Consider the following 26,572-nt stretch of genomic DNA (forward strand, 5'->3'; position numbering starts at 1 on the left):
CAGTTTCATCAGTGCTAGAAGAGAGTGGAGTTTGCAGAGGAGGAGGACGAGGAAGCAGGAGGAAGAAAAAGGAGGAAAATGAGGAGGAAGCCGAGGAGGAGGAAGAAGAAAGAGGAGGAGGAGGAAGAAGAAAAGAAAGGAGGAGGAGGAAGAAGAAGAGGAGGAGGAGGAGGAAGAAGAAGAAAGAGGAGGAGGATGCTTTCTGAGGCTTGGTTGTTTTCTTGCAGACATTTCAGGACCCAAGTAGGCAATCTTATCAGTGCCAGAAGAGAAAGGAGTTTGCAGGGGGGAGGAGGGAGGGAGGGAGACCACCACTTTGCTGCTGCTCGGTGGTGGAGGCACAAAGCGCCACTTGCCAAGAGTGCCACTCGGAGAGCCAACCAACCCAGCAAAAACTGCCAGGCCTTCCTTGATCCTCCACTCCATTTGTTTGTTGCCAAACAGAGGAGCTTTTAAACATGGCCGTTTTCTGGTCCTTCACGTCCCAAAGGAAAAAGGGCCTTTTCTTGTCGGGCTTTAATTGCCCTCGTCCTTCTGCGCTGGCAGTGCCAATATTTTGACATGCCCAGTGCCTAATGCAAGACTAATGCTTGTTTACACCCCTGGCGTGGCGGAGGAAGGGAAGCCAGCCCTGGCATCAATGGGCCCATTGAAAGCGGTTCGTCTGCTCTCCCGGGAGAAGGCCAGTCTTGCTGACGCTAAGCAGGGGAGACCATCCCAGCAGGGTTGGGCAGCCGCCCGGTCAGCCTTGCCAGGCAGACCAGAAGGGAAAGGTGACCGGTGAGCTAATTCCATTTTGTCTGTAATGCGACTCTTTCGCCCCACGTCTCTTACACAGCTGGAGAAACTAGGGAGGGTGGGTCCCTTCTGAGATGCAAGTAGTTGGTGCTCCATCGCTGGAGGTCTTCAAGAAAAGATTGGACAAGCGTTTATCTGAGATGGGATGATGAAGACTCCTGCCTTGGGCAGGGGTTGGACTAGAGGACCTCCAATGTCCCCTGCCGCCTTAGGATTCAGCACAGTCTTAAAGTAGCCAAGATTGGACAGCAGAGTTTGGCAAGCTGACCGAGAGGAAAAGGAGCCTGCAGTTTGGCCCTAATGCCAGAAAGGGCCCCTCTTCCCACACAGCCCACCACCCTATTTTCCCTGCCTCCCCGGCCAGCTCCCCCCCCCTGCCTTGGGAAAAGCAGCCCAACCAATTAGCTTTCCTTGGACCCAACAAAGCTCAGGAGCTTGTCTCTTCCCCCCCCCCCACTGTTCCTGGAGGGGCTTCTGTCCTTGCCTGGGAAACAGGTGTGTTTTTCCTCTCAGCCTGGAGGATCCTCCTTCTCCCCACCAAGTGTCCAGGTGTGAATGTGTGAGTGTGCCTCTCCCTCCCCTCCCCTTGCATTTCACACTCTGCAGGCACATGGCAGGAATTTGAGTCCCCCCTCCCTTCTCTCCCCCCTCTTCTGACACCTTTCCTGTTGCTTCTGACACCTCCGTCTGGCAAATGCATTTGGAGGGGGGGGGGAGGACAGAAAGCCTGTCCTGGGAAAATGATTAAGGCCTTCTGGGGAGGAGGGCAGGGAGGGGGAGAAATCCCTGACCTTTGGAGAATGGCTGAGTTCCTTCCAGGGAAGCTGCTGGCCAAAAAGAGACCTGGAATTCCCTGATATGTCCTTCGTTTGGGGATGATCTTCCTTCCTTTTTAAAGTTTCTGGTCCTCAAGATGATGGGACTCAGAGCAAGGTACAGAAACTTGTGGATAGGTTCTGTTCCAAGCTCAAGGGTACTAACCCTCCCTCCCAAAAAAAGAGCTGAAATGGACATCCCCAGTCCTGTATTTGTGAGAGTTGTCTGGGATGGTATAATATCTCCTGCCTTGGATAGGGGGTTGGACTAGAAGACCTCCAAGGTCCCTTCCAGCCACAGAAGATTCCCTGATTCAGTGAGAAAATGGTGGGGGGAAGTTAGCTGCTCAGAGTTGCCTTGAACTGCGATATGGGCAGCAAATACAATGGATGAGAAAGAGAGATGAAGAAAGAAAAGATACAGAAAGTAGATGATACATAGATAGAAGATATGACAGACAGATAGATAGATAGATAGATAGAAAGAAGATCCTTCCTTCCTTGGTTTCTTTTCTGCACTATGGGCTGGTGTGGAAACCTGATTTTGCTCTCGGTAGCTGATGCAAAGCCCCTCACCCTGCACTGAGGGGGCAAAACCCCCTTTCTGTTTGAAGGAAAGAAAGAAATGTGGAAGAAGAGAAGCAGCTGCCTGGGCTTTCTACAGCGGGGAAGACCCAGTCTGGATTTCCAGGCTGCTGGTCAAACTGGGAAAGTGTTTTTGCTCTGGGAAAAGTCTGAAGTCCAACCTCACAGTGGCTGCAAAGGAAGCATCCATGTAGGTGATGAGTTCTTCCTCCAGCCCTTTTAAGGTAGAATTTAAATCTCAACCTGTTTCTCCACTGACCCAACTAGCTTACGGCATCAATGCTAGGAATGAGTGAGATTGCTGTCTGGTTTGTCTCCCTCCAACACTGATGAAGTTGCCTAGTTGGGTCATGAAACGCCTGCAAGAAAACCACCAAGCTCAATGTACCACGGTTGTCCTCCTCCTCCTCTTCCTCCTCCCCCTCTTCCTCCCCACTCCCCCCCTCCTCTTGAGGGCGTTTGTAGTTCTTCCTATTCTCTTACTTTAAAATGTTGCCCTGATAGGAAGGATGGGCATTAGCAAAATAAATGTACACCATTCATGTTTTATTTTTCGATTTCTATTTATTTATTTTCACAGGAAAAGTTGATGGTGACAATTTAATCCTAATGAGGTAGCAACAATCATCCTGGTATGTAAGGATATGGAACTGATTTTGAGCCTCTCCTGCAATCTTCAATAGGATTCCAACCAGGCTCTTAATTGAGATTCATAATGTGCCATTAATTAATAGGGGGGACCCCCGTTGGCCCTGCTAGCTTCCTTGATTAATTTAAATATCACCCCACCCCCAGGAGTGATACTGTACAGGCTTAGCATCCTTTGGGGCCAGAAAGAGAGGAGGGGATTGAAGTCTCACCTATCAGCCCATCACAAATCTTATTTTACAAATTTGTACTCGGTTAACCAAGTGAGTTTGGGGGAGAAGAACCGCATGGCTTTGAACACAGCTGACTGCATCAGCCCCCCCACCTCATTTCAACGTCCATGGCCCCCCAAAGGGGGGGGGAGAAAGACTCCGGAGGGGGGCAGGTGTTGCTATTAGCATACAGCTGATGCCGCCCCTCCCCAGCCCTTTCACGGGAGCAAAACCGCCCCTCCCAGCCGACCCCCCCATCGGCTCTTTTAGTGCTTGGAGGGGAGTCTTTGTGAAGTCGCCTCGGGTTGCAAGAAGGGGCCTTTGCCCGGAAGGGACCCCACTTCCCCGGCCTCAATAGCGAATTCGCTCCGGTTCTGGGACTCGCGCCCGCTGAGTCGCACAAGCGATTTGCACACAAGGCACCAAGAGGCTGCGAGTGCAAGACACCGGGGAGGGGGGGGGGGCTCTGCTGAACCCGGGCTTGTTAAAGCAGAAAGAGACGGGGGGGGGGGGTCTGTCCCGCACAGGAACTGTCGACGGTGGCTTAGCAGCCTTTGCAATAGGCCAGGCTGAAGCCAAGATGGAGGGGGGGGGATGAGGGGAGCGGGGGGGGGCAGACATGGCATGAAACAGACCCCCCTTTGCAGGAACCAGGGGTGCCCTGGAGTTGTGGCCGGAGGTCACAGAGCAGACCCTCCAACTTTTCAGCCTCCCTCCCCCTCTCCCACCCACCCCAAAACCCGCTTCACTTTGGGGGCGCCTTTCCCTCTTCTGCAGCCGCCCTCTTGCAACGAGACGGGGCTCAAAGGAGGAAGAGGAAGCGGGGCGTTTCGGGGGCAGCACCGGCTCTTCGCGAACCAAGCCAAGCCAGGGCTGCCTGGCGGACAGGAATTCGGCAGGTGCCGCTTCTGCAGCCCTTTCCTTGGAAAGCCGCACCGGTTGGGTTGCTGCCTGCCAGAAGTGGCAGAGGGGCTGCAGGGACGGCGGGGCTGCCAGCACTTGGGGAGGCATCGACCCCCGGAGCAGAGAAGCAGAGGAGTTCGGGTGGGGGGCTTCGCCACCCTCTCCCCGGGGCCAAAGGGGAGCCCCGCGCCTTCCCCGACGCAAAGCAGGGCAGCAGCCGGAGGGCGGGGCCTGGGCGCGGCCAGGGGAGGGGAGGGGGCTCGGGGGGCGGGGCGGCGGCGTCCGGCCGATAAAAGGCGGGCCGGGGTCGTCCTCCGCCACTCCTGCCCGTCTCTCGGCGCTTCTCCTGCCCCGCGGTCGCCTCTCCGCCTCCACCGCGCCTCTTCGGATCGCTCTGGCCCCCGCAGGCAGCTCCATGGCCCCCAGCCTCGCCGCCGCCGCCGCCCCGCTCCTGTTGCTCCTGCTGCTCGGCGCCCCGCCGGTAAGTGCGCTGCGCGGCCCGCGATCCTCGCTCGGGATGCGCTCAGGAGGCAACTCCGCCCGGCGGTCGCAAAGCCCGAGGCGCCCCTCCAGGAGCTGCGCAGCCCGGATGGGATGGAGAAACGACCGCTCCCATCGTTCCCAGCCGGCTGCGCCCCCGGAGCCTCTGCGCTCCCTCTCTGGATGCCGCCCTCGGGGTCCTGAGCCCGGAATCCGGGCGAGCCGCGCAGCCAGCTCTCCGCGTGGTTTAAGCAGGAGTCCCGCGCGTGCCCCCCGACCTCCCCCCCCCGGAGTTTCCTGCAGGGCAGGGCGGGGCGGGAGTGGGGGCGCTGAAGAAGCCGCGGGAGGGAGGAGGCACCTTTCGGACTGCTGCTTGTTGAGGGGGGGCGCTTGGGCCCCTCCACGAAGGAAAAGAGAAATAAAGAAGGAGGAAGGAAAGAAGGAAAGAAGGAAGGAAGGAAGAGACTTGGAGGAACGACTGCAAAGTCTGGTGATAGAAGGAAGTTGTGAAAGCGATTTCAGGCATCCTGCAGGGATAAAGTTCCGTGCCTGCAATCCCCGCAGGGTGGCTATCCTGACTCGGCCTACCTTGCAGGGCTGCCCTCCCTACTCCCACCCCTTTTGCGATGCTCTCAAGAGCCACCTGCTGAGCCCTCCTGCCCTGCCCTGAGAAGCTGCCTCCGCTGGCATCCTGGCATTTACAGCTCTGTGTGCATGTGTTTTTTTTTTAACCTTGTTGCTGCAGGTGCCTCCCCAGACTAGCCCCCCCGCCCCCTCTCCCCTTTAATAAGCTAAAGTTCAAGCGTTTTTATCAAAGTTTGGAGGAATTTTCGCAGTTTTAAGCTCAGGTTTCCTTCCGTGGGCATCACCCAGCTCAAAGTTAAAGCGAGCAATGAAGGGCAACAGGAAAGAGGCCAACGGGGCTGGAGGGTGAGGGTCCTCCCCAGATTCCACCACTACCTAATTGTGACCCTCATTCCCCCCCCCCCAGCCCTTGCAAACAGCCAGTCTCCTTCGTTTCCTCCTGCAAATTCTGCAACCTGTCAATCAAACCAATTTCGTTGTATTTAAGTACAATGACAATAAAGATTATACTATATCAAACAGAAAGACTTCTGGAGAAATTTATCAAAAAGATGAAAGCTGAACCGATTATTAAAGGATTAGACAGCCACTTGACCAGGATGGTATGAAAACTCCTGCCTTGGTCAGAGGGTTGGACTAGAGGATCTCTAAGATCTCTTCCAGCCCTCAAGGACCATATTTTATGTTCTCAAAATCTAAAAATCTTTGTGAGTTTGCCTCTAACAATCAGACCAGAATCCAGGAAGGCTGATTGTGGGATTGGATTAATCTTGGTTACTTATTTATTTTTATCTATTTATTTATTCAATTTATATTTCTATAGCCACCCAACTCAACCCGGTGACACTGTTGCTAGAACCTTCTTTGCTTTTGGCTAAAATGTTTGATTTAAAACATTTCATTTTGCTGCAGAATTTAAGGCAGCCATTTGGGGGTGGGAAACTGCAGGAATGTCTGTCTGTCTGTCTATCTATCTATCTAGTTACATTTCTTTTCCAACCATCTGGTATCCAACGACTCTTTAAACCTGGATTTGTAGGTTTGTGGTTTTTAATGTGGTGTGAGCTGGGAATCCTGGCTTGGCGTCTGTAAAGAAGGTTTAATGGTTTAGCATCTAACCAAAGGGAGCTGTCCTCTCTTGGGGTGACCCAGGGACGGGGCGAAAGATGACCGATGGAGGAAGGATTCCCAGGCGCAGCTGACATGCTCAATTCCCTTTTTTCCCCAAACAGGCTGAGCCGGCGGGAGTCTTCGAACTCCAGGTGCATTCCTTCACCACCAGCAACCCCCAGAAATTCTGCTGGGGAGCCCAGCCCTGCCACCTCTTTTTCCGGGTCTGCCTCAAACACGCCCAGGCTGTGGTCTCCCCAGAGCCCCCCTGCACCTTCGGGGCAGCCCTGAGCAGCATCGTCCCCGCAGAACGTCATGCTGTGGCTGCCAGTGGACTCATCCGTGTTCCCTTCCACTTCAAGTGGCCGGTGAGATACCCTTCCGCATCCCCCTCCCCCCTCTCTTGCCTTCTATTGTCTTCTCCTACAGCAAACATGGAAAACGGGTGTGTGTTTTATTCATTTTTTTATTATTATTAGGAAATTTATTCGCTGCCTGTCACGTAGCCAAAGAGTCTGGATTTGGGACCATGTTCCTCCCACGGGCCTTCTTGGTGCCATTTCCTGATCCTCTTTCCTTGCTTCTTTGTGGTCCCTATCACTTCTCATGGGGGGGTGGAGTTGTCCTTCGATTTGGGGTGCTTTTGTGGCTTGGAATGTGGGGATCAGAGTTCTATGCGCAACACAAAAGTGGAAGAAGGGAAGGGGCGGTGGGAGGTGGGTCTTACCACTGTTTGGAGAAGTCAGCGCATCTCTTAATTTTCTTCAAAGGTTGGGGGTCAGGCCCTTGCCCTGCCTTACTGCATGATTTGGGGGAGGGTCAGTTGGCATGGGCTAAACTCTCTTGACCAGGCAAAAATGTAAGCTTCCCTTTTCTGCCCTGAAGCACAAAAGTCGGCTGGGTGACTATGTCAATCAGCAGGAGACTGGGAGTTCTAGTCCTGCCTTAGCCATGAAAGCCAGCTAGGTGACTTTGGGCCAGCCACGCCCTCTCAGCCCAACCATTTCGCAGAGTTGTTATTGCGGGAAAAAATAGGAGGAGGAAGTTAGAGATGTTTGCCGCCTTAAGTTGTAAAAACTTCTGCTTCCTTTTTCAACCCCGTCTTTCCGTCCCTGGGAAGGAAGGAAGGAAGATTGGGGGGGGGGGAGTGTGTGCGTGTGTGTGTGTTTCTGCTCACACTTGGAAGCAGCTGATTCCTTTGTGCAGAGTGGCGTCTTCACAATACGACAATCTTCACTTGTCTAAAGGTGGATTTACGCCAATCCTTGAGTTCCCAACTAGGCGTGGAAACTTCACTCTCCTTCCAGGCTCCTGGCATCTTTGCTTGGTCCTTGTGTATGGCGTTTTCTTTGCTGTGGGCAGAGGGTGATTTGTCTCGAGTGGCAAATCTTAATAAAAGGGGAAAAAAACTTTATTAACTCTTGCCAGGAATGTATTTTAGTGGTTCCTCATCTTGGGAATTAACTTGGTTTACCTTTCGGTGAAGATGGTGAGGCGCTGCCCCCTAGTGGGGCAAGCAGGAAACTTACCGGTCTCCAGACAGTTTTGTTAACTTACGGTAGTTTAGTTCAGGGGTGTCCACTTTTGGTGCGTGCTGGCTGGGGACTTCTGGGAGTTGAAGATCACAAGTCTTAACGTTGCCAAGAATGGACACCTCTGCATTAGTCAATGGTTGCCATGTTTCATAAACCCAGACATTTGCTCTGAGCAAACCATGTTTCAGCCAATGATGGCTTAGTGTCTTTGGAACCAACATAGCCTTTCTCTGGTTTGTTGCTGATGTTTTGCACTCCACAATGGACAGACAATTCATCATGTTACGTCCTCAATCTAGAGTTTGTCCACCTCAACAAAGTTGGCTTACAATAATACAGGTAGCTCTCAACTTAAAATATACCTCATTTAGTGGCCATTCAAAGTTACGACAGCACACACAAAAAGTCACTTATGACCGTTTCCCCCACACTTATGACTGTTGCGGCATCCTTGTGGTCAAAATTCAGACGATTGACAACTGACTCATGCTTATAACGGTTGCTGTGTCCTGGGGTCCCGTGATCCCCTTTTGCAACTTTCTGACGTAAATAGAGAAACTGGATTCACTTAACGACCGGGTTCCTAACTTAATAGCTGCAGTGATTCACTCAATGACTGTGGCAAGAAAAAAACAGTCCAGTTGCCTCTGGTAAAAACACAGTCCAATTGAAAGAGCAAAGAAAAACGAAAAGAAGGATTAGGGAAAATATGGCAGGATTCTTCCAATATTTCAGGAAGAAGAGGGGGTGGATTTATTTTTCAAAGCACTCGGAGGCAGGACAAGAAGCAACGGATGGAAACTAACCAAGGAGAGAAGCAACCTGGAATTGAGGAAAAAATTATTTAATCGTGAGAACAATCAATCAGTGCAATGGCTTCCTTCCAGAAGTTGTGGATGCTTCAGAACTGCAGGTTTTTAAGAAGAAATCAAACAGCCGTTCGTCTGGAATGGTAGAGGGACTCCTGCCTGAGCAGGGGGTTGGACTAGAAGACCTCCCAGGTCCCTTCCAACTGTGATTCTGTTAAAAGGCAGCGTTTTGGCTCATGTCAGAAGAGCCTCTAACAGGAGCCAGGACAATGATTGTAGAGTCTGAATTGTTGTTACTTGTCTCTTTCCTCCTTTCAGGATTTTGTAACATTTTTCTCTCTTTCTTTTCTTCCTTTTTCCCCCCAGGGCACTTTTTCCCTCATTATTGAATCCTGGAGGGCTGAATCCGGCAGAGAGCCATCCACAGGTAAGCTGCCCCTGCCCCATCCCCTTTTGTGGGTTCTTCACACCCAGTTTGTGATCAAACTGTAAATATTGTTGGAACTAAACTGCAGGTATAAAAACACATTTCTGTTCCTAACAAGTTTTGAAATGAAAGTTTCCTTTATTTTTTTTAAAAGACTAATAGATTGTGGGGCCCTTGGTGCTCTCTGAGCTTGGTGGTTTTCATGCAGATATTTCATTACCCAACTAGGGAACATCATCAGTGCTAGGAGGGAGTGGGCTCTACTCTCATTTTAAATCAAACATATCAACTGCAAGACTTGTTGGTTGGGCGATTGATTCTTTTTATTATTGCAGGCCGTAATTCAACAGGTTGGGTTGGGCATCAGCTTGCCAATCAAATGGTATTTTTTCCAAATAACACCGAGAGAAAATAGGAGTTGCCATTCCCATTTGATTATCCCTATATCAATGCAACTTTTAAGAATGTGTGGATTTCAGCTCCCAGAATCCCCTAGCCAAAGTCATAGCAATTCTCCAGCTTTAATAGCCTGTATCAGTGTTTCCCAACCATAACAACTTTAAGATCTGTGGGACTACAAATCTTTAAAGTTGCAAAGATTGGGAAAGATTAGCTTGGAGGGGGTTAGCTGCTTTCTGGTGGGGTCTCCCTGCCTCCCTTTCCTTTCTAAGGGTCTGCTGACCCTCTGTTCGCTTTTCTTCGTCCAGAGGACCCCCAGAGGCTGATCAGCCGGTTGGCAACTCGACGTCGTCTGGCGGTGGGCGAGGAGTGGTCCCAAGATGTGCAGCTGGGCGACCAGAGCGAGCTGCGCTACTCCTACCACGTCACCTGCGATGAGCACTACTACGGGGAGAGCTGCTCTGATTACTGCCGACCGCGGGACGACACCTTCGGCCACTACACCTGTGATGAGCTGGGCCACCGCATCTGCCTGGGTGGATGGCAGGGAGACTATTGCTCAGAACGTGAGTAGCCAGGAAGGGACAGCCCCCCACCCCACCCCCCAGGGGCTTCAGCTTCCTGGCCTGTCCCCCCTTTGGACCCTGAAACCAAGCCCCCAGACTCATTAGAGTCCTTGTCTCCGAACTTGGCAAACTTTAAGACTTGTGGACTTCAACTCCCAGAATTCCTCAGCCAATACTGACTGAGGAATTCTGGGAGTTGAAGTCCAGAAGTCTTAAAGATTTGCCAAGTTTGGAGACCTCTGCCTTAGACGTAGCCCCCAGGCCTAGGTGAGCTTTTAGACAAGTCCCCCAGCCCCATTTGAGGCCTTGAACAAATCCCCCAGCCCCAATTGACATCTTAGACCCAGCCTCCAGCCTAGCTGATCCCTTAAACATAGCTCCTAGACTCAATTGAGCCCTTAGACATAGTTCACAGGCCCGTTTTGGCCTTAGACAAACCCCCCTGACCCAATTGAGCCCTCAGATGTAGCCCCCCCAGAGCACCAATTTGCCCTTAGAACATAGCCCCCAGACCCAAATGACTCCTTTGACATAACCCTTAGGGCCACCTGAGCCCTTAAGGCGTCAACTGACCCCTACAGATGGACTGGGGGGGGGTCTTTTGTGCCACCACGAGAGACCAGAGCAGCTCTGTGTGGCTGGTGCTTTACCTGAGCTGTGGAAGGCTGCAGGTGAGATCCCAGCAGAGGGGACAGGTACTTGGGGGGGGGGGGGGACACTAGACAAGATGCTGCCCTTTTTTTAACTTTTGAAAAGGCCACATTCTGCACCAAAAGCCAAAAGATCCTTTCCTTGGACTTAAAAAAAAAACAGGTAAAAGCCCCCACAGGTGATGCAAAAGGAGCCTCAGGTGTAAACAAATTCCACGTAAAATGGCAGTCAGGTTTGGTTTCTTAGGTGGCCACCCCAAATTTGTGATTGAATTGAAGTTTAAAAAAAAAACACCATCCGGGTGAAGGAAGTGATGAAGTCCTTCCATCTTTTTCCTTCCCCCAGGGATGCTGCTATTTTTTTGGGGGGGGGGGAGATAAATATGTCTTTGAATGACGCACCCATACTTTCTGGAGGCAAGTAGTTCCACTGGTGAATTGGCCTCACTGTCAGGAAGTTTCTCCTTAGTTCTAAGTCGGATCTCACCTTGATAAGTTTCCACCTGTTGCTTCTTGGCTCTCCGGGATCCCTGCTCCCCGATCCCTGACATACCCACAGGACATGCAGGAAAGCTGAGAGGAGGGTGGAGGGGCAAAGGGATACCCCCAAAGCCTTCACCCCGGGGAAGGGGAGGCCAGATGTGGAGAGAGAGATCTGCTCAGTGCCATTTTGGCCAGCCCCTCTCCGTGGGAATAGATCTCGGCTAAAGGATGCCCCCTCCTCCACCACCCCAGAGGCTTAATGGAGGGGCAAAGCAGGGGTGAAATCCTCCCAGTTCGGCCCAGTTCAGCCGAACTGGTAGGGATGATTGTCCCTGGTTCTGCGAACTGGTAGTAAAAAAAAAAAAGCTGTGAGCTGCGCGATCCTTGGAGGCTTTCCCCCCGCTTTTTAAAACATTTTAAAAATGCTTTAAAAAGCTTTTTTAAAAGCTGAAAGTGAAAAAAAGTTGACCATGCCCACCCAGTCACATGACCCCCCTCCACCAAGCCACGCCCACAGAACCAGCCGGGGGTGGGGGTGGGGGAATAGATTTCACCCCTGGGACAGAGCCTCCCCTTGGGGCCTTGACACAGGGAGGGGCTGCACGGGGAGGGGGGGAGTTAGGGAGGGTCAGGCGAGCATTTTGCGTGCTCCCTTTGTTCCAGGGAAGCCCCTCGGCCGAGGGAGGAAGCCGGTGGGTGGATGGATTCCATGTGGGTGCTGGGCTGCCCCCTTTCTCCCCACGACCTCCACTTTTGCTCCCAAGAGGACGGGGGGGGGGAGTGGTCCAGCCCCATCAGGCCACCCGACGGTCCCATGCTTTGGGGGCAGGGCCAACTGGTACGGTTGGAGCCAGATAGCAATGCCAAGGTTGGCACAACTGCTGTCTTGCCAGCAGGAAAAGCAACTCTCTCTCTCTCTCTCTGCCCCCCCCCCAATGTTTCCCCCCTCCCTGCTCACCTCCCCCCTTCCTCCCTTGCAGCCATCTGCCTGGCCGAGTGCAGCCGCAGCCACGGCTACTGTGAGAAGCCCGGCGAGTGCAAGTGCCGGATCGGCTGGCAGGGCCCCTCCTGCGACGAGTGCGTGCGCTACCCTGGCTGCCTGCACGGCTCCTGCCTGCAGCCCTGGCAGTGCAATTGCCAGGAGGGCTGGGGGGGCCTCTTCTGCAACCAGGACCTCAACTACTGCACCAACCACCAGCCGTGCCAGAACGGGGCCACCTGCACCAACACGGGCCAAGGGAGCTACACCTGCACCTGCCTGGCAGGCTATGTGGGGAACAACTGCGAGGTGGAAGTCAACGAATGCGACAGCAGCCCTTGCAGGAACGGAGGCAGCTGCAGCGTCAGTATTGCCCTGCCCCCTCCACCCCTGCCCTCTGACCCTCCTCCCCTCCCACCCACCCCGGGCAAGTCCTAGGCCTTCAAAGCAGAGGGGTGGAGGTCTGGGCTGGGCCCACGAGAGGGGCCTCTGGAGCAGGGGTCTCCAGCCTTGGCAACTTTAAGCCTGGAGGACTTCAACTCCCAGAATTCCTCAGCCAACACTGACTGAGGAATTCTGGGAGTTGAAGTCCAGAAGTGTTAAAAGTTTGCCAAGTTTGGAGACCTCTGCCTCTGGCATAGCCCCCAGGCCTAGGCGAGACCTTAGACAAGTCCCCCAGCCCCATTTGAGGCCTTGAACAAATCCCCCAGCCCCAACTGACATCTTAGACCCAGCCTCCAGCCTAGCTGACCCCTTATACATGGCCCCTAGACTCAATTGAGCCCTTAGACAAACTGTAGCTCCCAGCCCCGTTTTGGCCTTAGACAAACCCCCAGACTCAAAAGGTCCAGCAGTGGACTTCCGCCGTAGCCGCCTAACGTTGCCTCTTGGGATGGGAGAATTGTACGTTGAATTCATCAATTTACGGAATTCGGGGGTGCTGGCTGGGGGATTCTGGGAGTTGAAGTCCACCAAAGTTGCAAAGCAATTCTCGGCTTTGAGGCAGCGATGGGGAGCTCAACCCCCTCTTGGTGTCTCCTTTCGTTCTCAACGTTTTGAAGGGGGTGCCAGAAAAATGGGGGGGGGGTTTAAGATCCCACACCAGTCTCGGCCCCCAAAGCTGCCCCACCCCCCAGGATTGGAGAGGGCAGCCCCTGGGAATGGATTCCCTCCTCGGGGTCCAGGAGGAAGAAGGCACAAGGCTCTGCAAGGTTTTGGGGGTGCTTCGCCTCCCCGAATTCCTCACTCGAAAACAGAACTATAAGTTGGGGGGGGTCAGAAGCACCGAGCGTTTCCTGTCACATCCAAAGCACATCTTGAAACCCTCAGATTTTCAGAAGAGTTGGGGGGCGAGGAGGAGGAGGAGGAGGAGGAGGGGGAGGAGGAGGAGGAGGAGGAGGAGGAGGAGAGAAGGAACACATTTGGGGGGGCGGCACAGCAAGGCTGCTTGGCCTGCAACCAGAGAAGCAGGGAAGACTGGTGGGGTGTCACTTTCTGGAGAATCTTTGGGGGGGGGGGTTCTTATGCCCAATACACACGTCAGGTAGGTCCCCAGCTGCTTTCCAGAGCTGCTCTGCCCTGGCCCTCCCACAGCACTCGGGCAGCCTAGCTCCACACCCTGGCAGGAGGAACGGAAAAAGAATTTGCATTCACTGCTGTGGCGGTTGTAACCACCCACCGGGAGCAACTGTCTAGGGTGACTCTGCCCCATCTCTCCCCTTGCCCGAATGACCCCGACTCTTCTCTGTTGGTTGACCTCTTCCTGCGCCTGGTCTTAAGGTGGGGAGGGGGAGGACGGCATGAAGGGATGGGAGACCACTAAGTAATGCAGCAGGGCTGGGAAAAACAAAACGATGTCGCAGAAGAAGGGCATGTTGAGTGGTGTAGTGGCCCAAATGCAAACTTGGGTTAAAGGAGGAAGGTTTAGGGAGGGACTGGGGGTCCTATTCTGTTTCTAGCCATTCTCAGACTTCTGTGAAGTGTTTCCACCTGCATTCAGGGTCCTTCCCTTTCTTTCTTTCTTTCTTTCTTTCTTTCTTTCTTTCTTTCTTTTTTCTTCTTTCTTTCTTTCTTTCTTCTTTCTTTCTTTTTTCTTTCTCTTTCTTTTTTTCTTTCTTTCTTTCTTTCTTTCTTTCTTTCTTTCTTTCTTTCTTTCTTTCTTTCTTTCTTTCTTTCTTCTTTCTTTCCTTTTTGCTCCAGTGACTGAGGCTGGTAGTCTGCAGCTCACCAAGGACAGCTAGCAATGTCCTGTGGTTTATTTATTTATTCATTATTTGTAAATAACTCAAGTCAGCAAGCATACCTAATCCTCCTCCTATTTTCCCCCTCAACAACAACCCTGTGAGGTGGGCCGGGCTGAGAGAGGACGACTGACCCGAAGTCACCCACCGAGTGTCCCTGCTCCCTGCGGTCTCCCCCTCCCTTCACTCCAGCCCCTCCTCACCCTCGCGGCCTTCCTCTTAACTGGCACCGGTTTTCTAGACGCGTGGAAGAGGGGCGTTTAACCTGTGGCATCAAGAGCCGCACACCAGCTGACCCCAAACCAGTTCAGTCCTTCCGTTCCCCACCAGTCAGGGAGGGCAGAAGCAGCTTCTTGGGTGAGAAGCAAAAGGTTTTCAAAAGGGGGAAAAGAAGCAAGGAAGCCAAGTTGCCTTTTTCGGGGGGGCAAGGGGGGAGCACTTTTGGCACAACCAGGACCTGAATGGCTGAGAACCTCCACAGATGCTCGTTTGGGAAACTGAAATGGCCAAAGACGGGTGGGGGGTGTTGTGTGCAGGCCAGGTGGGATGCTGTTAATTCTTGGAGACTAGGAGCCCACTCAGGTAGGTAGGTAGGTAGATGCAGATAGATAGGTAGGTAGGTAGGTAGGTAGGTAGGTAGGTAGGTAGATAGATAGATAGATAGATAGATAGATAGATAGATAGATAGATAGATAGAAGACCTCATGACACTAAACCAAGCATTTAATCCAGGGGTCTCCAAACTTGGCAACTTGAAGACGTGTGGACTTTTAAGACTTGAAGGCCTGATTTAAAGGGACATGAGCCTTGGGGGTCTTCTGGGGAAGGGGCCAAGAGCAGAGAAAGGCCAGTCTTGTGGGGTGGAGTGGGGTGGGGCCCTGGGAACAGGAGGCTTAGCTACTCTTCCAGTGAGCACAGAGCTTTTGGGGGTCACCTGGCTGCAAAGGGGGGGACCAGTCTAAACGAAGGGGGTCTTGACTTGTTCAGGGCTGCTTCGGGGCCCCAGTGAGCCTCCCCAGTTGGCCTTTGACCTTCTCTCTTAAGAAGGGATCCAGTAATTTTCAGCAAGGAAAACAAAGAATTAAGGAAGTCACAGCACCTAAAGCTGGGCCAGCTTGTTGTCCTGGACTTACGACCGAGCCAGAGCCCCAAATGTTGCAGCTAAGCAAGGTGGTTGTTAAGGGAGCTTTGCTCCATTTTACGACCTTTCTGGCCATGCTTCTTAAGCGAATCACTGCCGTCGTTCAATGAGTCCCACGGTGGCTAAGTGAATCGGGTTTTGACTTCAAAAGAAGATGCAGTCACCTCGGGACACTGACTGTCATAAATATGAGCCAGTTGCCGAGCGTCTGAAATCTGATCACATAACCGTGGGGATGTGGCAACGGTCGTAAGTGAAAAACGGCCATAAGTCACTTTTTTCAGGGCCGTTTTAACTTTGAACAGTCACTAAATGAACTGCTATAAATTGAGAACTGCCTGTATGGCGGGGGAGGGGGGGATCACAAAAAACATATACAGCAAATCTATGTTTTATAATGAAATATAGGAACTGCTGGGTGCCGGAAAGGAAGAGCCCACCCCTCCCTCCCCTCCCTGGTCCGACTTGAACAGAAAATAACAGAATTGCAGAGTTGGAAAGGACCACAGAGGTCATCTAGTCCAGCCCCCCTGCTTGAGCAGGCGATTATATACCATGTGTGGGAGGGCCAGGCAAACCTGGAAGGGCTCTGTGGGGAAAGGCAGGACGAGGGCCTGGGGGTGCAGATTCAGGGACCCTCCCCCCAAAGAGGTTTGCAGAAGGGAGGGGGCCGGAGCAGCGATCCCTGCAAGAGAGCCAGGAACAGCTGGTGGGACCCTCCACAGCAGTGCAGTGGGCCAGATGTGGGGGATTCCCCTCCTGACTTTGCACTCAGCCTAAGTTTGGGAGACCCCAGAGGGGGCCGATGGAGCACAATTGAAAGAATCCCCGGGAGCCAATAGCCTGATTCCAAGTGGACAATTAATTGCCACCATTTCGGGAACCAGACATAAGAACAGGACCCGGGAGGAAGGAAATGTATATTATACAGATCGTCCTCAACTTTTGTCCATAATTGAGCCCCCAAATCTGCTGCTGCTAAGTGAGACAGTGGTTGAGTTTTGCCCCATTTTATGACCTTTCTCACCACGGTGGTTAACCAAATCACTGCAGTTGTCAAGTTATTCCCACGGTCGTTAAGCGAATCAGGCTTCCCCATGGACCTGGCTTTTCAGAAGATCGCAGAAGGGATTCACGCGACTGTCATAAATACAAATCAGTCCAAATGTTGGTCACGTGACGGCAGGGACTCTGCAACGGGCGCAAGTGTGAAAAACGGTCATAGGTCACTTTTTCAGTGCCGCTGTGACTTTGAACGGTTGCTGTGTGAACTCTTGTAAGTCCAGGGCTGGCTGCACAAGACGGGCCAAGAAGAAGGCAGACCGCTCTCTGCCTTAAGATCTCACGGACGGCAGGATAACAAGGCTCGGAAGAGGCCCTGGAGGTCTTCTAGTCCAACCCCTGAGGAGGCCCTCAGCCAGCAGTGTCTGTGGAGAGTCTCAGCCATTCCTGGTTGCCCCAAAGGTGCTTTTTCAAGAGGCCAGGTGTTCCTCTGGTTTAATTCCTCTCAGGGTCAGGAAATTCTAGGTTGGGTCTCTCTTAATTGAAGCTTCCATCGATTATTTTTTCTCCTGCCTTCAGGGACCCTTCGGGTGGAGGTGGGGGCAAGACAGAGGACACACTTGGGCACCGTCTTTGCTAGGGCAGGGGTCTCCAACCTTGGCCTCTTTAAGCCTGGAGGACGTCAACTCCCACAACTCACTTGGGCATCATCTTGAAGTCCTCTGGGAGATTTCTGGGAGTTGACGTCCCCCAGGCTTAAAGTGGCCAAGGTTGGAGACCCCAGCCCTAGACATTCTCCAGCACGATCTAGGACTGTAATAAAGAGGGACTTCATTTGATTTCTCCAGAGGCAACTGGACTGACTGGTGTTTCTTTGAAGAAACTTCTTGGATCAGAAGGAAAATATCTTCAAAGCAGAACCAGAGAGTCCAGTTGCCTGTTGGAAAAAAAACCCTTTGGGACTAGGCTGTCTGGTGGTTGTGTTATTTCAACTTCAACTCCCGGAATTCCCCAGCCAGGTCCACAAGTCTTCAACCTCCACTCCAGTCCAAGGCTGGGGGATTCTGGGAGTGGGAGTTGCCAAGGTCGGAGCCTCCTGCCCTCCACCACTCCAGACAGATGATTGTCTGATCTCTTCTTGGAAACCCCCAGTGACGGAGCACCTTCACCTCCTGGAGGGAGGCCAGAATTGTTCCCACTATCAATGGCAGCTGTGGTCCCCTTTGATGCCTTGCTCCGATGTCACAAGGACCCTCCCCTCTTTGTTCAGGGAGGCGCATGGGAAAAGGGGTGTCCCAGAAAGCGGGGGCGGGGCGGGGGGTTGCTCCTGAATATCCCTGCAACCCTCCTTGGTCCTTCTCAGCAGCTTTCACAGTTCTACTCCAGCCTTGAGAAGTGGCATCCTAGCTAGAGTTCCTTCTGCTATGGAGTGAACCTTCTGCTGGGAGAGAGGGAGGTTTAGAAAATGTGGGGGCAGCTTCTCCTATGGTGGGAAGATTCCCCTTGCTCCCCCAGCCCACAATTAGCTCCCCCACCCAAGAGATCAACATGCAAGAAAGGAAAAAATATGCATTTCGGATGGAAACACAAGTGGAGGGAACACCCCTCCTATCTCTCTCTCGGGGGTTAAGTTTAGGACGTTGGATTGGGAAGGGGGGGACCCCAAACTGCCTGGCTGACCGCTGTGGACTGCACCCCCCTCTGAGGAGCCTGTGGGATGTTCACTTTTCTTGCTTTGGGTGGTGTGAGTGAGAGCTATTTGCCCAAGAGGCGATGCCAGCTGATTTGTGCCCATCTCTGGGCACATTGTGTGATGGGGCAGGTCCACTCCTTTGATGTCAACCTGGGCAGGGAGAACATTTTTCATCTCCCTGCCCAGGCTCTAAATTTGGGGGGAAGCCGAAGGGACCTTTAAACAGAGGACAGGTTCTCCCCCCCCCCCAAATATTTGTACTGCTGAGTTGAGTTGGTGCTCTCTTGTATGTTTGTTTTCCTAAAGACGTTTCATGACCCAACTAGGGAACATCATCAGTGCTGAAAGGGAGTGAGAGTTGTGGGAGGAGGAGGAGGACTGTGAGGTCCTTGGTGCTCTCTGAGATTTTACAGAGTGGAGGAGAAGGAGATGGGGAGGAGGAGGAGGACTGCAGGGTCCTTGGTGCCCTCTGAGCTTGGCTGCTTTCTTGCAGACATTTCATGACCCAACTAGGTAACGCTATCAGTGCTATAGTCGTATGCCTGTCCAATTGGTCTTGAGATGGAGGAAGTGAGTCGGAGCCAACGATTGTTTGGGCGCATATTTTGGCTCTCCGTGTGTCCTCCTTTTCAGCTTTTGCTGCCTCGGGGACAATCAAACTAAGAGGAGTGGGAGTAAGAACATAGAGCCAGGCGGTTGGGGGGGACCCTGGAGGTCTTCTGGTCCAACCCCCTGCTCAAGCAGGAGACCTACACCATTCCTGGACAAATGGCTCTTCTGGAAAACCTCCAGTGTTGGAGAACCCACCATTTCAAGAGGCCAGGTGTTCCGCCGGTTAATTGTTCTCAGGGTCAGGCAATTCTAGGTCGGGTCTCTCCTGACTGAAGCTATCATCCATTACTTTTTCTCCTGCCTTCAGGACCCGTAGGGTGGAGGTGGGGGCAGGACAGAAAACACAGCCGTCTCTCTTGGGCACCGTCTTTGCTAGGGCTGGGGTCTCCAACCTTGGCCTCTTTAAGCCTGGAGGACGTCAACTCCCACAATTCACTTGGGCATCATCTTGAAGTCCTCTGGGAGGACTTCAACTCCCAGAATTCCTCAGCCAGTTGATGTCCTCCAGGCTGAAAGTGGCCAAGGTTGGAGACCCCAGCCCTAGATATTCTCCAGCACAATCTAGGACTGAGCGGCTTCATTTGATCTCTCCAGGAGGCAGGCCCCCTCCCCTTGCATCCTCTTCCAGCTTTGGGCAGAAAGCGCTGACAGTTGATGGTCTCCTCCTTCTCTGCAGGACCTGGAGAATGACTACAAGTGCACCTGCCCACAAGGTTTCTACGGCAAGACCTGCGAAATCAGCGCCATGACTTGTGCCGACGGGCCATGTTTCAATGGGGGCACCTGCACGGAGAGACCCTTAGGGGGCTACACGTGCCGCTGCCCCCTGAACTACCATGGCTCTAACTGTGAGAAGAAGATAGACAGGTGCAGCAACAACCCTTGTTTGAATGGTAAGTATGAAGGAGAAGGTCCTAGGTTGATCTTCTGAGAAGGTGAAGGTCCTAAGTTGATCTTCTGAGAAGGAGAAGGTCCTAAGTTGATCTTCTGAGAAGGAGAAGGTCCTAGGTTGATCTTCTGAGAAGGAAAAGGTCCTAGGTTGATCTTCTGAGAAGGAAAAGGTCCTAGGTTGATCTTGGTGTGTCATGGTGATGGATCTCTCTAGGAAAGAGGAGGAACGGTTCCTGTTTCAGGAAGGACTTCACAAATGTGCCCAATCTCCTAAGGAGAGGACCTCTGTAGACAGCCCACCTTTGTTGTCTTCTCGTTGCTTCAAATTATGAATGTCCACCTCAAGGGCATCTCCAGCGATGGTTTGTTTCCAACTTTTGCAAGCAGAGGCAGCTATGGGGAACACAATAGAGTGGACTAACCTACATTTGGTTCTGTTAACTGTTGGATCTGCTGTAGACCTGCCTGTCTAACCCATTAACTGCAGCGTCTTCCAAGGCCAGAACCAGCAATGGTCTCCTTGTGCTCAGGACTCCACGTAGATAACGGAATAACAGAAACGCAGAGTTGGAGGGGACCTTGGAGATCTTCTAGTCCAACCTCCTGCCCAAGCAGGAAACCCTAAACCACCACAGTCCAACTTTGGAACTTTAAGACTCGTGGACTTCCTAGGGTTCAGGGAGTCTTAAAGCTTGTGGGAGTCCACAAGTCTTAAAGCTCCCAAGGTTGGACACCTTTACATTCCTGACAAATTCCTTGAACACCTCCAGTGATGGAGCACCCACAACTTCTGAAGACAAGCAGTTCCCCTGGTTGATTGTCCTGACTGTCAGGAAGTGTCTCCTAGGATGTTTCTCTCCTGGATTAGTTTCCATCCGTTGCTTCTTGTGTTGCCTTCAGGGGCTTTGGAGAACAGGTTGACCCCCTTCTTCCTTGTGGAAGATCTCTTGGTAGGGTCTCTTTCCATCCCTTCATTTTTGCATCCTATGTCAGGGTTCCAAAGAGCATCCAAAAGTCAATCGGAGTCCGAGGCAAAGTATTGCTCCGAGTTCCAATTTATGAAGAGAGCCATGTTGGCACATCTGGGAAAACCCAAATCTGAAAGCTTCCCGGTTTTCCATCCCATGGCCCAATCTCCCACTGCCACGCTGGCAGCTTCCACCCATCCAGTTCCGGTCAGGTGCAGAGACAAAGGATGACCTTGGCTTTCCAGAAAGAATTTTGTTATGGCTTCATAGCATCTAACTCGGTACAATGCCCCCCTCCCATTTTCCCACCATAGAAAATGCATAGCATAATAATAGGAAGTGTGGCAGGCCCAAGATCCAAAGGAAAAGATTACTGCAGGCCTGACATCCTGAGTGGACAGCCCAGGTGGGGACACACTCCGTGCCGCCTCTTGCCCCGTCCCCCAGTGCCCAGGCCGAGAGGGCTGCAGGTCAGCCACTGCTAGGCATGGGTTCACGGACCTCAGCAACCGTCTCCCTTCTTTCAATCGCAGGTGGCCGCTGCCTGGACCTTGGCCGGAGCGTCTTCTGCAAGTGCCGCCCGGGCTTTGCCGGCTCCCGCTGCGAACTGAACGTCGACGACTGCGCGTGCAACCCCTGCGCTAACGGGGGCACCTGCATCGACGGCCCCAACTCCTACTCCTGCTCCTGCACCCTGGGCTACGGGGGGAAGGACTGCAGCGTTCGCATGGACGCCTGCATCTCCAGCCCCTGCCAGAACAGCGGCACCTGCTACACTCACTTCTCTGGCCACGTCTGCGAGTGTCCCAGCGGCTTCATGGGCTCCAGCTGCGAGTTCCGTGTCCAGCTGCCCACGGCCGTCAGCAGCCCCTGGGTGGCCGAGGGACCTTTCCCCACCGCCCTGGCCATCTCCTTCGCTCTGGGGCTGCTGACCTTGCTGTTGGCCGCCTGCGCCATCCTGGTGCTGCTTCGACACATGAGGAACGGGCCTCACCCACTGAAAAGCCGTGTCTGCAACGACCTGGCGGCCGTCAACAACTTCCGAGATCGGGAGAGCCGCCTCCTTTCGCGCGGCTGCTTTAAGGTCTCCAACAAGGAAGGGCGGTTTGATGGCGACCGCTTCAACTGCAAGAGGAAACTCCTGGACCAGAGTTACGAGTCCATCTGCAAGAAGCCTGACAAGTAAGTGGCCCCGTTACGAGCCAGGAACCTGGAGGGGGGGCAGCCCAGGCTGGCCAGTCCTGGGAGGGGTGGGCGGCAGTGGAGAATGGGATCAGCAAATGATCCATGTGCTGTGTTCAAATCACATGAAGGAAAGCAAAACCATTCAGATTAACCCTTCAAGCCCAGAAGTTCGTGTTTGCATGCTGAGCCTGACTTGGGGGGGGGGGGGGCTGTTACAAGCTATGATGGCTTGTGACTCTATGGCATTCAAGGGATGTGGTGAGTTGCCTGCCAAGCTATTGCAGGTATTTCCAGGGCCTTCTCCAAGCTGGTACCCTCCAGAACTACTGGTTCCTCTTCCCCGCATAATGCTCGCTGCTAAATTGGGTGAGCCTCCTCCTCCTCCTCCTCCTCCTCCTCCTCCTCCTCCTCCTCCTCCCTACACTTCAGAATCTTAACCTCCTGGAATGGCAGAATCTGGAGGCGGAGTCAAGAGAGGCTGCAGCCTAGCATCCTCCGTAGCCACAAGCGAACTAAGTCCAACCTCTCTCGATTGCCATTCACCCTGATCTAACCAAACAGGCGCGGATCACTAGTCGGGCAGATTGGTGCGCGTGAACTCTTTTTTATTGGATCTCCAAGTGGAGACCTGATCTTTGGCGGCTGATGATAATATTTGAGAAGGAGGCATCCTCTTTTGTAGGCAGATGGTGGCGAAACAGACGACAGGATATCTCCTTTACGGGAGGGGTCTCCAACCTTGGCCACTTTAAGCCTGGAGGACTTCAACTCCCAGAATTCCCCAGCCGGCAAAGCTTAAAGTGGCCAAGATTGGAGACCCCTGCTTTACGGGACATCTCAAGGAAAGGCTACTCAACCACCTGGCTGGGTACCAGCAAGAGTTTGACCCGGGGGGGGGGGGGGCTGTAAGGGAGCCCCCGGCTCTCGGTTCAAAGCTTGAAAAAAACCCCATCCTTGATCAGGTCTTATTCACAAGAAGGACGTTTTCTCATTTGTTGACTCGAGCAAAGCTTGTCTTCTTTATCATCGTGCAGAGAAGCTGCACATCCAACGGAGCGGTGTTTCCATCCCAGGCTTCCTTCTTGATGTCCCCGCGGAGACCCCCCCCTCCAGATTTTGCCTTTGTGACCCCGAATTGTGGCGGGGAAGAGCACCGTATCCTCACTCCACCGTCTGCTTGTTTCCCCCCCACCCCCGTAGTAAACCGTCGGAGCCCAGCTGGCCTGTTGTGGCGGAGTGTCCGAAGGACGGTGCTTACCACCCGATCTACATCATCCCCGGCCAGGTGGAGCCCTGCGTTTACGCCACGGAGGTAAGGCACCGATGCTCCCCTGGGACTCAGGGGGGTCCATTGGGGCTAATCTCAGCCTTTCAAAGGAAGCTGGAAAGAATCAGGCCCTGCAGAGACTCAAGAGGGTTTATATATATATATTTGGGCATACCAGGGATTGTAACACAAATACATACCTATTTCCCTGGCTCAGCTGATAAGGAGGAGAGCCTGTGGCTTAGTGGCTAATACAACTGCCTAATATGTAATACAGCCCTGGTTCGAATCCCAGTAAGGGTATGGCTAGCTGATGAGAGCTAAATAGTTTGAAATAGATCTATACTAATCTCCCTTTATTTATTTATCAGCACAAATACAACACACACACACACACACACACACACATATATATATATATTAGAAGCTCTATTCTGCTTCTAATCCGGGAGCATCTTAGCCAAAAGTTCTATCTTCTATGTTTTGCCAGGGTCTGATGTTCTTGTTTCTTTCCTTCTCTTTTCTAGGTCTAAAGATGATCTACCCACCCAGCCTCGGAACCTGGCCTTTGTCCCGTTTTGTTTTAATGTTTTTCAGCTAAAGGAATGTTTACAGATTGCGCACACACTGCAGAGACCCCATGGGCCGCCGTGCTAATGATTATTTTTGAAATCTCTATAGTATTATAAGAAAGACTCCTTTTTTAAAGGAAGATATTTAATATTTATTCTTGCTGCTATTTTTATAGTTATTGTTAATATTATTATTATTAGTATTGGCATCGAGAACAAGAGAGAGAAGTGTTGGATCTGACCAGAACGGATATGACCAAGAGATTGGAAAAAAAATGCAAATGGAAAGCTGAGTTTCAAAGAAATTTGTCTTTTGGGGGGGGGGGGGGCAAAAGAAGAGAAGCTGATTTGGGAAAGGAAGGAAGATGGGAAAGAAAGAAAACTGCACTAGGATTATCTTAACGGGAATAAAAGGCAGGTCCTTTCCCTATATAAGTGCTGGAACTAAAGTCATTTTTGTGAAAATTCCTTTTTTTGCCCCCCCTGGGATCAGTTTGGTGGGATTTTTCCTGGAAAAAAGAAAAATGTTAGCCAGGATAGGAAGCTGTTGGTATTGGCATTAGATTCCTGCTCTGCTTTTCATCCAAATCATCCAATATTAAGCAGAAAAGTTTGGTTTGGTAGCCAAGAACTTTGCAGCCCCAGCTCAGGAATACACGAACGAAGGCCATCTACAATCAACTTACAACCATCTGTTTATGATGTTACACGGCACGGGAAAAAGTGACTTATGACCATTTCCCACAGTTACAACCACTGCAGCAGCCCCCGTGGTTGTCGGATCGAAGTTCAGATGCTTGGCAACTGACTCACACCTACGACAGTCGCAGTGTCCCAGGGTCACATGATCTTCCGTTTGTGACTTTCCAATGTCTTGCAAAGTCACCGGGGATGCCAGATTCACTTAACAACCGTGTGACTAACTTAACAACTGCAGAGATTCAGTTAACAACTGGCGAGAGAGGTTGTGAAAGGAGGCAAAATTCATGTAACAAATCTCTCACTTGGCAGCAGAAATGTTTTTGGGCTCAATTGTGGTTGTAAGTCAAGGACTGTCGGTACTCACCAGGCAAGATGGGTGGCATAAAAGTCTAATAAGTAAATTAAGTAAGTAAGTAAATATTCTTCCTGATGGGCAGCGCACAGGGCCTTTTCCCTGGTTATGCCACCCTTTGCCACAGGAGGGCAGCACCGGAAAGCAGCAGAGGTTCTATCGCTCCCCTAGAGACCCAACCATCATTTCTTGTCCTGCTGGATGACCTCTGCATTCCCCAGAAAGCCAGCCTGCACCTACTCGCTCTAGACCTGCAGAAGATTTCGGCTCTGCCACCTGGCTTGGGAAGGTTTCTCTCATCCGTTTAAAACAAAAAGGGGATTATAATGTTTTCAAGAGGAGACTGAGCCAAACTGGAATAGCGATAGAAAATTTGCAGGGGGGGGTGTATTTCCTCCCCCCTCCCTTGTTGCAATAGCAATGAGTAAACATATTTCAGGAAGAGCTTGTGATTGGTTCTGGTACTGGTCAAAAGTTCCTGAGCTCTGGATATGCTCAGAGTCACCCTGGTCCTTACTTCTTTCTTAGCATGCTAGCTTCCATCCCTAGTTTGCCCGTGTTTTCAGTTCCGTGATCTCAGGGTCCGAATCCAAAACTGAATTGTGGAAACAAATCAAAGAAAAACCACCCAGATTCTGCCCATCTGGAACCTCCCCACCCCCGCCTTAAGAGTTTCCTGGGTGTGGAGGATGGGAATTTGAATTGAATGGATTGTGCAGAATTCGTACAAAGGGCTCCTTCAGTTTTACTTTTGCCTTAAGTGCTTTTCTACAAAATTTCCACAACCGCAACCAATAGAATCTCTGGAGGGTTACATTAAAAAATCAGGTGCACTTTGTAAGTTGCTTTTCCCTTGTTCTAATTTTGTTTCAACATGTTGGGTTGTTGTTGTTGTTGTTTTTTGAGAAGGGACCTTGCCTTTTTCTGTTCACCAGTTATAGAAAAGTTGAGATATTTGTTTTTCAAAAAGGGTATTTTGGGGAATGAAAACCGAAGTATGAAGAGACAGAATTGCATACTTTTAAAAGCACCAGTCATGTAGCAACTCTTAATTTAATTCGAATCCCAATGGCCTCTGCCTTCTTGGTTTATTTGAAGATTTAAATGTGTCGCTTCTGATGGCAAAAATCAGGAATTTTAAAACTCCCAAGGAGAGCAGCCATTATTTTTTAAGTTATCTCCCCCTCCCTTATATTTCTTCTTTTAATTTAAAAACAAACAAGAACTATTATTGTACAGTATACAATAAATAAGAAAATCCTGCTGGAGATAATTATATTCATATTTATGTTGTGCATTGTGTATATTTATGTGTCTTGTCAGTGTATCTTTTCCCAGTTTCTGTAACTATTTTGTGTGGTGGGTTTTTTTTAAATGTAAGGTGTTTTCTCGCAAAAGAAAGTTATATAAAATATCTATTTTGCGCAAGATGTAATCCGTCTGATGCTCTTTTCTGTTCTGATGGGTGGCGGGGGGGGGCTCGCAAAGCTCCCCCCCCCCCTTCAGGCTGTTCCATCTTCCATTGCTGGGAATGACTTAGCCCAGCAAATCTCTGCAGTTCCTGCTTTGCTTAGGGAGAGAGCAAAAGTGGGACTTCCACCTTCTCCTCTAAGCAACCCAGTTGGGATTCCAGGAAGAAGCTTCGATTCCAGTTCTGGCTTGTTTGGAAACTCAGTCCGCAAATTCTGTGGCTGCTCCCTTAAGTGGGTTGTTTGCCTGCAGATGTTTCATAACCCAACTAGGTAATTGCATCAGTGCTTAGATGGTATGGAGATCCTCCCCTCCACCCTTCTCCTCCTCCTCCTCCTCCCACCACCACCACCTGTTCTTCTCCTTCTTCCTCTCCTCCTCCACCTTCTTTTTCTTCTCCTCCTTCCCTTTCCCCTCCTCCTCCTCCTCCTCCTCCTCCTCCTCCTCCTCCTCCTTTAGTTTATCCAACTTTTCTCCAAACTCCACCCACAGC

At 51.7% G+C, this 26,572-nt stretch overlaps 1 protein-coding gene across 1 annotated transcript; it reads left to right on the top strand.

Moving 5' to 3' along the window:
• Window positions 1–4,295: 4,295 nt before the first annotated feature.
• Window positions 4,296–26,062, top strand: DLL3 (delta like canonical Notch ligand 3). Its single transcript, XM_081962336.1, has 9 exons — window positions 4,296–4,442; window positions 6,259–6,504; window positions 8,847–8,907; window positions 9,615–9,872; window positions 11,986–12,347; window positions 19,349–19,565; window positions 21,065–21,713; window positions 22,917–23,028; window positions 23,511–26,062. Exons 1-9 carry the CDS (start codon window positions 4,377–4,379, stop codon window positions 23,514–23,516), a joined length of 1,977 nt encoding a protein of 658 aa, XP_081818462.1. The 5' UTR covers window positions 4,296–4,376; the 3' UTR covers window positions 23,517–26,062.
• Window positions 26,063–26,572: the final 510 nt, after the last annotated feature.

The sequence above is a fragment of the Natrix helvetica genome, assembly GCF_964273705.1.
Source record: "Natrix helvetica genome assembly, chromosome: 9".
In the NCBI taxonomy this organism is placed as follows: Eukaryota; Metazoa; Chordata; class Lepidosauria; order Squamata; family Natricidae; genus Natrix; species Natrix helvetica.